The sequence below is a fragment of the Acomys minous genome (assembly GCF_964271855.1).
Source record: "Acomys minous genome assembly, chromosome: 13".
Taxonomy (NCBI): Eukaryota; Metazoa; Chordata; class Mammalia; order Rodentia; family Muridae; genus Acomys; species Acomys minous.
This window is the reverse complement of record NC_140495.1, coordinates 4,747,501-4,758,443: the sequence shown is the minus strand read 5'-3', so window position 1 is coordinate 4,758,443 and position 10,943 is coordinate 4,747,501. Positions and strand designations below refer to the sequence as shown.

General features: G+C 48.1%; 1 protein-coding gene across 1 annotated transcript in view; it reads right to left on the bottom strand.

The window, feature by feature from the left end:
- Positions 1–3,034: 3,034 nt before the first annotated feature.
- The window catches only part of SCN10A (sodium voltage-gated channel alpha subunit 10), an 82,845-nt gene continuing 74,936 nt past the window's right edge, over positions 3,035–10,943 (bottom strand). The window contains exons 23-25 of the mRNA XM_084754935.1: positions 10,329–10,429; positions 8,261–8,531; positions 3,035–4,604 (exon numbers count right to left, since the gene is read on the bottom strand). Of these exons, the coding sequence (XP_084611061.1) occupies positions 3,397–4,604; positions 8,261–8,531; positions 10,329–10,429 (1,580 nt within the window). The 3' untranslated portion in view covers positions 3,035–3,396. The remainder of the gene's footprint in view (positions 4,605–8,260; positions 8,532–10,328; positions 10,430–10,943) is intronic.

Sequence of the window (10,943 nt, the reverse complement as noted above, 5' to 3'; positions counted from 1 at the left end):
ACTTAATTGTTTCTTTTCTACTTGTTCCTCTTGTTCTTTCTCATGTATTCTCTCCCCCCCCCCTTTTTTTTTTTACCATATTGTGTGTGTATACATATTCATGTATGTGCAGGGGCATGTGTACGTATCTACACATATGTGGGGAGGCAGAGATGACCCTTGGCTGTCTTCCTCGATGCTCTCCGCCTTCTCATTTGAGAAGGCTCTCTCGCTGTTACCACCAGGTGCACCCTTGTCCCCCATCGCTGATTGCTGGGGTCACAGCACATGCCACCACACCCAGCACTTTTTTTTTTAAACATAGGTTCTGGGGGTAAAACTCAGGCCCTCATGGCTCTGTGGCCAGCATTTTTACTGGCGGAGACATCTCCCCAGCCTTCTTAGCTTGTTTCCTAATTGTTTCTTAGTGTACTCCTCCCTGTCTTATTGGAGATTATACACTCCCTCTGCTGTGTCACTGGTGACTCTAGTAATTAAGCCACACGTTCCTAACTAAGCAGAGCCTGAACGTAATGAATCCTTACTCCTCCCACGGACAATGCAGCTTTTTCTACTCAGGCCTCCCAACTTGTTGCTCATCCGGTATCTAGCCAGCATTGTCCGTGTCTTCAGGGGCAGAAGCCTTTAAATATGCTGCTCTGTGGCTACCGGACTCTGAGGATTGCCTTTTCATTTACGTGGTCAACAGTCAAGTTTTGCAACTCCAGAACTGAGGAAATTGTCTTAACCTTTGTCTAAAGGCGAATGCCCATGCTTGGCCTTTCATGTTGACAATGTGTTGGGTTTCTCTTTCTTTCTTTCTTTCTTTCTTTCTTTCTTTCTTTCTTTCTTTCTTTCTTTTTTTAAAAACTACATCTGTGGGTTAGATAGTTTTAATGGCATAAAAGTTTTTTTTTTGTTTAAAATTCCATACATGAGCACTGCACATAATGACATTTGTATCCTTTCCCTCCTACACTACCTCCGCCTGTGTCGCCCTAGCTCCCTCTCAAGCCTCGTTATTTAATTATTGTCACACATTCATGTAAATAAACATATCCTGTAAGCCAATTCAATGTTATGTATACATACACGCGCGCGCGCACGCACACACACATATAAAACGTGTGTGTGTGTGTGTGTGTGTGTGTGTGTGTGTGTGTGTGTGTGTGATTTTAGGGCTGACTGCTTGGGATTGGATACAAAGGTCCCTGGTCCTCCATCTCTCAGCAGCCATTAGTTGCCTGCAGCTCTTCATCTAAGACGTGCCCTTCCAGCTGGTGCCGTCATCATGAAAGCCTTGCTTACGCAGCCATGTGTTTGAGACGTCACGGTTGCGTGGCTCTTCTGGTCATTCCGCTTCCTCTTCTGAGACACTCCCCGAGCTTCAGGCGTGGGGCTGTGCTGTAGACAATACCGACTGGGATCGGGCAGCCCGTGGTCAGCTGTTGTCTGAATTTGGACCAGTTGTGGATGTCGCTAATAATCTTCACCAGCTGCAAAAGCAAGCCTCTTTGATGAGAGTGAGAGCTGCATCAGAGGAGGCACTTAGTAAGGAAGATGCACTTCCTGGATACTTGCACGGTCAGCGCCATTGATCTGCATCTTCTCTCCTCTAGTGTGGAAGGATTCCCGCACATTCTGACCAAAGATGTTCTACTGCCATCTCCTGCAGGTATGTGAGGTTGGATTTCCACACACCTGCACTTTACACATCTGTTCCCCTGGAAGCCCAACTCTTACCTTGTAATGGGGCCACTAGGAAAATGTTAGAAGCGGACTTAGTGAAGTTTGAAGAATTACAATTGCTTATTTTGAGTGTGTTAGGTAGGAGCTGCAGGTGCCACAGCACACACATGGAGGTTAGGGGACAACCCAAGAGAGTCAGTTCTCTCTTTCCACCATGTAGGTCCTGGGTGACCCAACTCAGGCATTCAGGGTTGGCAGCAAGTGCTTTAACCCACTGAGCCAAGATTCAGTGAAGCTGCAGAGAGACAGCCGGTCTTGCATTTGCGTTGAGCATATTCCTGAAAACTATGAAGAATGTGGTGCATGCTGCATCCCTTTTCTAACCTTGACAAATGCTTCTGTGTGGCATAAGTGCAGGGTGTATTTGTTTTCTGGAGATGTTATAGCAAACCACCACAGGTTAGGTGGCTTAAAGAACAGAAACGCATTTCCTTACATTCCCAGAGGCTAGACATCCAAAAAGAAGGCACTGGCTGTGGTGTACTCTCCCTGATGTCTTAGGTGGCACTTACCATCTTCTGTTAACTCTTGAGAGATTCCCAGCCATAATCAAAAAAGTTCAGGTCAATTCCCTGGCTGTGTGTTGAATAGTAAAGTTCTTTGATGATATAAGTTAAAAGGTACAGAGGCTGATTCTCCTTGTGTCTCTCACAGATGTAAATTCCCCCCTTCTCTGTCACCGCCGGCCCATCAGTGGCCAAAGCCCTCTCTGGCTTCTGTACCTGTACTCACATATGCCTATCCCTCATATACATGTATGTTTTTAAAACTTTTAAACATTAGAACCAGGCTCCCCAGCTACTAGGACAGGGCTTCCTCTGTCATTTGCAAGTTCTGACTGCAATGGCATCAGGGGCCCTGAGAGAGGGAGAAGTCGCTATGGTACATGTTAGTATCAAATCTCTAAGTGTGTGTGGAGGGAATATAAAACGATACTTAAAGATATAACGCTAGTGATTAGGGAGAAACTTCAGTTTATAAATAAGCTTGAGGACTTGAAAGCAACCCCTTTGCCCTATGTAAAAATGCCAGATGTTTGGAGAGTCTGCCTGTAACCTCAGTGCTGGGGAGGCAGAGGTAGATAGGTCCCTGGGGTTTACCGCCCAGCCAGTGACAGACTCCATCTCAAAAAGTTCCCAAGGGATGACATCAGAGATTGGCCTTTGGCCTCCAAATGCATATGAACATGTGTACACACAAACACACACAGGTTCCTCTAGCCGTACCTTTAAAAATACTAATTTTAATGGCTGTCTCACAGGTGTTGTCCAGCAGCTGTGTACATGCAGTCATGCAAACCCTAATTCACAGTGCCATCACTATGTGGCTTCTCGAAGCCTACCTGAGACCATCAGAAATGTCCTTGCTGTGTATCTCTACACGTTCTGGTTCTGGGAAGTTGGTCATGGAAAAATCACATCTCTAGTCACAAACAGAATAAACAAAGCAACGGCATTTCCTGGAAAACTGGAAGAGACATTGAAGTGAAGATTTATTTTTGGCTTTTGATTCCTATTGGTGTGGAGTCTTTCTCGAGGACCCTCAGCCCTGACACCGTGAGCAGCAGCATGCAGTGGTGAGGCTGTGGATGGGTACCACCTCTAGAGAAAGAGAGTTATCACAGTAGAGGAAGACATCAGAACCCACCCTGCGCATGCTTGAGTGTCTTCACTGAGGTCCGGGGCTGTCCCCTTCCTTACTGCTGACCTCATCCTTATTCTGCATTGAGCTAGATGAGCTGATGTTGACCCTGTCACTCAGGTCCCTGGTGACACTGTCATAGGATGGTGGGAAAGAGATGGCAGAAGCAGTTTCCGACTTATCTGGGAGCCCACCGCTGTCATTTGCCATGAATGTAACGTAGTCTGCCCCAGGGGGTGCCATGTCCTCCTCCTCAGCCCCGGGCACACTCAGGGGGTTGGAGAGCGTCAAGGAGCGCTGCAACACATAGCTCCGATAGGCCTTTTGAATGACTGTGGCTGAGATGTCTTCCTGTTTCCACCGGAGGGTGGTTGCTATTGGCTCATAGGATGCTTTGGAAAGATTAGTTGCCATAAACTTCTCTTCCATATTAGTCTTCAGAGAATCCAACTCCCCGGACTCTCCCAGGACATTCTTTGTGAAGGCAAAAAGGATATCCAAGCAGTGGATCTTATCTCCAGGCACCAACGGCAGGTCCATCTGCATTAATATATTCTGATTGGGTTTGGGGATTCTAAGAGGGCCAGAGAGTGTGTCTGCGAAGTCTGAGAGGGAAGAAAAGGCAATGAACTGGGTGGCCTCTGGGTCGAACTTCTCCCAGGTCTCATAGAACATGTCAAAGTCGTCCTCGCTCAGGGGCTCTGTGCTCTCTTCCGTGGCCACATTGAAGTTCTCCAGAATCACTGCGATGTACATGTTGACCACAATGAGGAAGGAGATGATGATGTAGGTAGTAAAAAAGATGATGCCCACTGCGGGGCTCCCACAGTTCCCCTGGGTGCTATTGTTGTTGGGGTCGCAGTAGGGGGGGCCTGTGTTGAGGATGGGGCTGAGGAGGCCGTCCCAGCCGGCTGATGTGGTGATCTGGAAAAGGCACAGCATGCTGTTGGCAAAGGTCTTGAAGTTGAACATGTCATCGATGCCAGCCTCTTCCACAACGTTTGCGAAGCAGGCCATGCCGAAGATGGAGTAGATGAACATGACAAGGAAGAGCAGGAGGCCGATGTTGAAGAGGGCGGGCAGGGACATCATGAGGGCGAAGAGCAGGGTGCGGATCCCCTTGGCTGCTCGGATCAGCCTGAGGATGCGGCCGATTCTGGCCAGACGGAAGACCCGGAAGAGCGTTGGGGAGAGGAAATTTGCAAATGACGTAAGGATTGCAGAAAACAACAGACCTGTGAAACAGGGCAGAAAATTATCTAGTTAGTATCTCAAGCCATAAGCTCTGATTAAGTTGGCTGGGATCATTTCCTCATCTTTTCTCAACACAGGCTTCCATATTCAAGGAGCCTGTGCTTTAGCAGCCTGACCTGGTTGTCAATACAAGGCCCCATTCAGTGACTTTCCATTACAGTACCCATACCCAGGTTGTTTTTGACCTTTCTATTATGTTCTTATCTTTCTCCCTACCCAGAATATCTTATTAGTTAGCCCCTATGGTTTGTTTAAAACTTTTTCTTCTTCAATATGCCATGCAAGCACATGTAGGAATATCACAGCGAATTGCATTGATTTGTTCCATTAATATGTGTTAATAATCATAATAAACAAACCCCTGTCTCCTACTGCCAAGTTCAGCAGGAAGTGACCACAGTCTATCCCACATGCCCACAATGCTTTGCTTCCAACACGACATAGCCCCACCATGCCCATTTCTCCACCCTGGTTCTGTGCTCTGCGTAGGCCAAGGCCCCCTTGGATTCATCTCCCTATCTCCTACTGTGAAGATTGACTCAGTTCCTGGCACATGGTCCCAGAGATAATTGTATGGAACTCACATTAATTATAAGGGAGCCTAGGAGTTGGGCAAGTTACTGACAGATAAACAAGAAAGATTCTGAATGGCCAGCTGTCTGCACAAAGGTTTTAATTTATCTCTTTCATTCCCAGCTGTACTTGAACTCAATGTTAGGACCCAGAGACAGACATTTTCAGGGTCAGTTAAGCCCCCTAGTCCTGACCGTGATTAGGGTAGAAAGGATTAGAAGATGAAGAATGCATAAACCCCGACATGACATCTCAAGGGGTTGTGTATACATATGGATACAAACTCTTTGGGAGACGCTTCCCTTAGAGTCCACTTTAGCTGGAGCGGTCTTCCATCCCTGGAGGGATGTACTCCTTCCAGACAAGTGGTAAGAAATCTTTCCTTCTCCAAGGATTGTTCAGGAGAGAAAGAGAATGCTAATTGCAACAATAACCATCTTCCTGGTGGGTAAGGAGAGTGGGAGGAAAAGAAGAAAGCTAGAAAGGCAGGCGGGCTCTTCAGGCAGTTTCTTGTCTGTATCTATAAGAAATTCCTGTCAGAAGATTCTTGGCCTTTGTGAATTGTTGGTATGGCAAGCCAGACAAGCCAGCTACCATCACCACGTCCTCTAGACAAACAAGCTCATCACCATGTCCTCTAGACAAACAAGCTCATCACCATGTCCTCCAGACAAGTCAGCTCATCACCATGTCCTCTAGACAAGCCAGCTCATCACCATGTCCTCCAGACAAGCCAGCTCATCACTGTGTCCTCCAGACAAGCCAGCTACCATCACCACGTCCTCTAGGCAAACAAGCTCATCACCATGTCCTCCAGACAAGCCAGCTGATCACCATGTCCTCCAGACAAGCCAGCTGATCACCATGTCCTCCAGACAAGCCAGCTGATCACCATGTCCTCCAGACAAGCCAGCTCATCACCATGTACTCCAGACAAGCCAGCTCATCACCATGTCCTCCAGACAAGCCAGCTCATCACCATATCTTCTAGACAAGCCAGCTCATCACTGTGTCCTCCAGACAAGCAAGCTCACCACCATATCTTCTAGACAAGCCAGCTCACATCACCATGTCCTCCAGACAAGCAAGCTCATCACTGTGTCCTCCAGACAAGCCAGCTCATCACCATGTCCTCCAGATAAGCAAGCTCACATCACCATGTCTTCTAGATAAGCAAGCTCCCATTAACACATCCTACTGAATCTCTTTTTTGAAAGAGAGTTGAAACAAATAATCAAACCCCCAAATAGGCTTCCTTTTGTTTTGTGTGTTTGATTTTTTTTTTTAAAGAAAGCCTCACTCCATAGCCAAGGCTGGTCTTGAATTCTCTTTAGCCCAGGCTAGCTTCAAATTCACAATATTGCTCCAGCCTTACCTTCTCAAGTGCATGCTACCCCACACCCAGGCAACAGGGAGGCCTCAACAATAAGTAACTCATGAAGTGACTAGTTCGAAGGGAGGAGACTTTCAGAGGCAACGCGTGCGATTGTGGTGTTGACCGCAAACACTTTCATGGACATCTAAACCTCCAAGCCTGTCAGGTTGGGTCCATTAAGTACATGTAGTTTATTTTCTTGTATGCCAATCTTAACTTTTTAAAACCCTAACAACAACACAGCAGCAATACCAAGACAAAACAGAGCCAGATCAAAACCTCAAACAAATAAACACAACCTAAGATTCTTTCTCAACACCAGGATCGGGGGGGGGGGGGGGAGTGAGGAAGTGCTGTCAGATGTATCTAGAGACCGCTAGCTCTGGATAGCAAACCCATGGGAAGCTTAGCCCACAGCTCCGCTCTGGCAATGAGATGTAGGAGGCCCCAGCTATAACTGGCCAGGACATATTTATGATTCCATATGAAGTTGGTGAGTCAGGGCCTGTCCTTTTAGGAGTTAAATGCCAGTTAGAACCTGTCTGCGGAGGTAACGGGGCAGCTCATCTTCACTGTCAGCTTGATTGGACTTAGGGTGACCTAGGAGACACAGTTCAGGGCATGCCTCAGGACATTCTGAAATGTGGGTGACACCATCCCATGGCTGAGGTCCTGGACTAACCAAAAGGGAGAAAGCGAGCTGAGCACCGGTGCCCATTGCTCTCTGCTTCCTGACGCCATAGGACCATGCACCTCATGCTACTGCTGCTGGGCTTTTCCACCAGGAGGGCTGCCTTCCTTCAGTTGCTTTTGTCAGGTGTCTGTCATAGCAATTGGAAGGGTCACTGGTACAGCCAGTCTCTTGGTTGTTGTTGGTGGCAACCACTTCATTAGAAGAACACAGGCTGGCCTGAGTTCGCATCTGCCTCTTACAAACTCGGCTACCATTTTGAAAGTATAAGCTGAGGTCAGTGACAACTCATTCACAGAGCCGCTGAAGGTTTGTGGCACCCAGCCCAGTGCCCAGAACTCAGTAAGTGGCTCTGTTTCTCACATCAAGTTTCAACTCTAGATACCACTGAACCCAAAATATAGAGGCTTCAACCACACATGGTGTCTCTAGAACGTTTCTCTCATTGCATGGACTCCCTGACTTTTCTGTCCCCCATGATAATATGGTGAAGCCCACTGAAAGTTTTCTTTCTCTGAGAACGTCCCAGGGCATTTAAAGTCCACTGCCTTTGCAAGGCCGCATGTAACCTACGCTGTGTATTTGAAAAAGTGAGTTGTGGCTGGGGAGCTAGCTCTGTGGGTAAGGCCCTTACGCTGCAGGGTGTGGGAGTGTGTGTCTGTAATTACAGTGCTCTTACTGCAGGATGGGAGGTAGAGACAGGAGGACCCCAGAAGCTCGAGAGCAGGTTAGCCTGGCGCAAAAAGCAGAGAACAATAAGAGACTCTGGGTCAAACCACACGGAAAGGTGAGGAGGCCTCTGGCCTCCACATGTACATCATAACACACATGTACCTGCACGTGCGCGCACACACACACACACACACACACACACACACACACACACACACACACACACACTTTCTAAAAAGTGGGTTGGCTGTTTCCTTGGCTTGAGAAGGACAGCCAAGCAACCCCAGGCAGGCACGAGGCTTCTCCAGAGCACGGCTGCCACTTACTCGCAATGGACAGGATCACCACGATAAAGTCGAACACGTTCCAGCCGTTGGTGAAGTAGTAGTGCCGCAGGGCGAGCATCTTCATCACACACTCGCCCGTGAAGACGGCCACAAAGAACTGGTTGATTTTGCCCAGGATCTTTGTCTTCTCCTCACTCTGCTCGTCAGTCTCCACCATCATGGTGACCATGTTGAGGCAAATGAGGACCATGATGGCGATGTCAAATGCTTGCCTGGTCACGACGTCAAACACAAACCCCTGGTACTTATTCTGAGGAAGAGAGGGAGGCATCAGGCTAGACTACTTCAGACTCCTAGCTGTGAGAGAGCCTCAGGCTCCAGGCTTGGACATCCTCAGTGTCTTATCCAATCTCTTCAGCCTGTGAGTTGACATGTGTGAGGTTTTTTTTGGCTACCCATTTGCCTCTATCACTAAACTGCATCCTCTCTGAGGACAGGAGCTGTGTCCATCTTATTTACACTTTGAATTCTAGCATCTGCATAGTGCCTGCTGTGCAGTAGATCCTCAAGACATTGAGTGAATTGAAGACAGATCGTGCAGCTGCGAGTCAAGTGCACCTCAACATCTGATAGCCATCTGACTAGCGTTGATTAAATCTAGCTGTACAGAGAGGCACTTACTGAACGGGTATTGCGTCCAGACTCCCACATAGGTGGTCACAAGGGTCATGGAGAGAAGAACTTACCATAGTCCTACCAGGACATTTCCAGAAGCTTCCAAGTGGGTGAAGGGAAGTGCTGCTGCAAGGCTGAGCACTACTAAGGCTCCCCAGTGGGGGTGGGTTGCTACCCTGCCAGGTTAGAGCAGAAAGTCAGGGCCAGAGGGGGCCTGGCTCTGTGTGCCACAGTTGGCTATGTCCTAGCATGGGAGGGGCATTGCTGAGCCACTAAACCCTTTCATTTCATCACTGGAGGTGGAGGGAAAAAGCAGAGGCCCATTCATGGTCACACTTCCAGTTAAACCAAGCACACATCAGATTAGGGTTAGATAGTCCAACTTTTGGCTGTTCCAGGCTCAGCCTGTGGGCAGGGCTCATGTCTTGATATAGCCCTCTGTGCCCTCAGAGATGATGGAGAGTGAATGGCACTGTGGCAGCCTGGAGTCTATTATTTTCTCATAATGTGGAGTATGTGAAACCTGCGTTTAGTGATTTCTGTAAGAGAGAACATTACAGAATAAAACCTCCCAGTCCTGTAGAGCCTTCAGCTTTTTCTATGAATACGACAAGATTTAGATGTAGATTTTACCAGAGGCAAAGGGGTGGGTGGATTCCCGGGGTTGGATTCAGGCCCTTGTCTTACGATGTAAGTACTTTACCAAGAATCATTCCTCGGCACTGTGTGTGTGCGTGTGTGTGCATGTGCGTGTGTGTGCGCATGTGTGTGTGCGTGTGTGTGTGTGCGTGTGCATGTGTGTGCGCACATGTGTGTGTGTGTGTGTGTGTGTGCATGTGTGTGTGTGTCCTCAGAGAGCCTTGCACACTCTTCCTCAGACTTATTCAAACCCAGTCATCTTCATCTTTTGAGGTTTGGAAGGCACCTCCTGTCCCTACAGAGACTGGGACCCCTGCTAGTCATTCCTACTCTAATATTTCTGAATAGATTCTAGAACAGCAGCAAACTGGTTCTCATTACTGACACATAAAGTGTGTTGAAGGCGGTAACTCTCCTCCTTCCTGTAAATGTCTGACCGCCTGCACTCACTGGAGTAACATATGAGGACCACACTGTTGCACAGAAGTTCTAACCACCTCACTGTTTCATGCTTTCTTTCCAAAGCCACGACTGAACCCTAAGGTTGTAAGGAGATGCAGAACTCATCAGACAAGCGTATCTGAAGCACCCATCAGGGCTGTTTCACTTCATTTAAACTTCCTACTTTTTGGGCTTGGGGATCTTGTCACTTTCATCTCTAAACTTTCCCCAGATTCTGCCCACCCCTCCCATAAAGTGCTGGCCAGGCTTCTATTGAGCCAAAGCTTGGTCTGTATTAATTTACAAACCTGCTCTGAGAGAGAGAGGGGGGGGGAGGGACCCAGGGGCTCACCAGGGGCCGTGGGATGGGCTTCTGGGGTTTCTTGGAGCCCAGCTTCTTCATGGCATTGTAGTACTTCTTCTGTTCCTCTGTCATGAAGATGTCCTGGCCCCCTAAGTAGAGGAGAGAGAGACACGCTGATGTTAAGATAACAAGTTTCTCCAGAGAAGCCCAAACCTGCATGTTCTATATAGGAAGGACCATTCCAGCCTTTTCACTGTCTATGCGAAGGATCAGAAAGCGTCTGGTCTGATACAAAGTGAGCCTGGCACAGACTCCCTGCTTGGCTCTCTGTAGCCAAATGCTCAACCACAGCTAAGCGCACTGAAGCCTCCAAGGGAGCACCTGGCTATGATCTACTACTGCCTGGGTCCCTGAAGCAAAGCTGTTCTCTTTTCTACAGTACCAAGAAGGGAGGAGGCTCTGGAGCCGGAGAAGATGCAGGCACAACGAGAAAGCCTTTTATACCTTTAACACTCATGCTTTATAGTGTAAGTATAACTAAATATTTGGGATTAGGTTCCTCTGAGGCTGCGGGAAGCGTGGCAGCAAGGACTGTCTTTTCCTTCACGAGAGGGTTTGGATTCTGCCAGTTCCTGAGGCCTTGGCTTTTCCTGAGATGTTTGA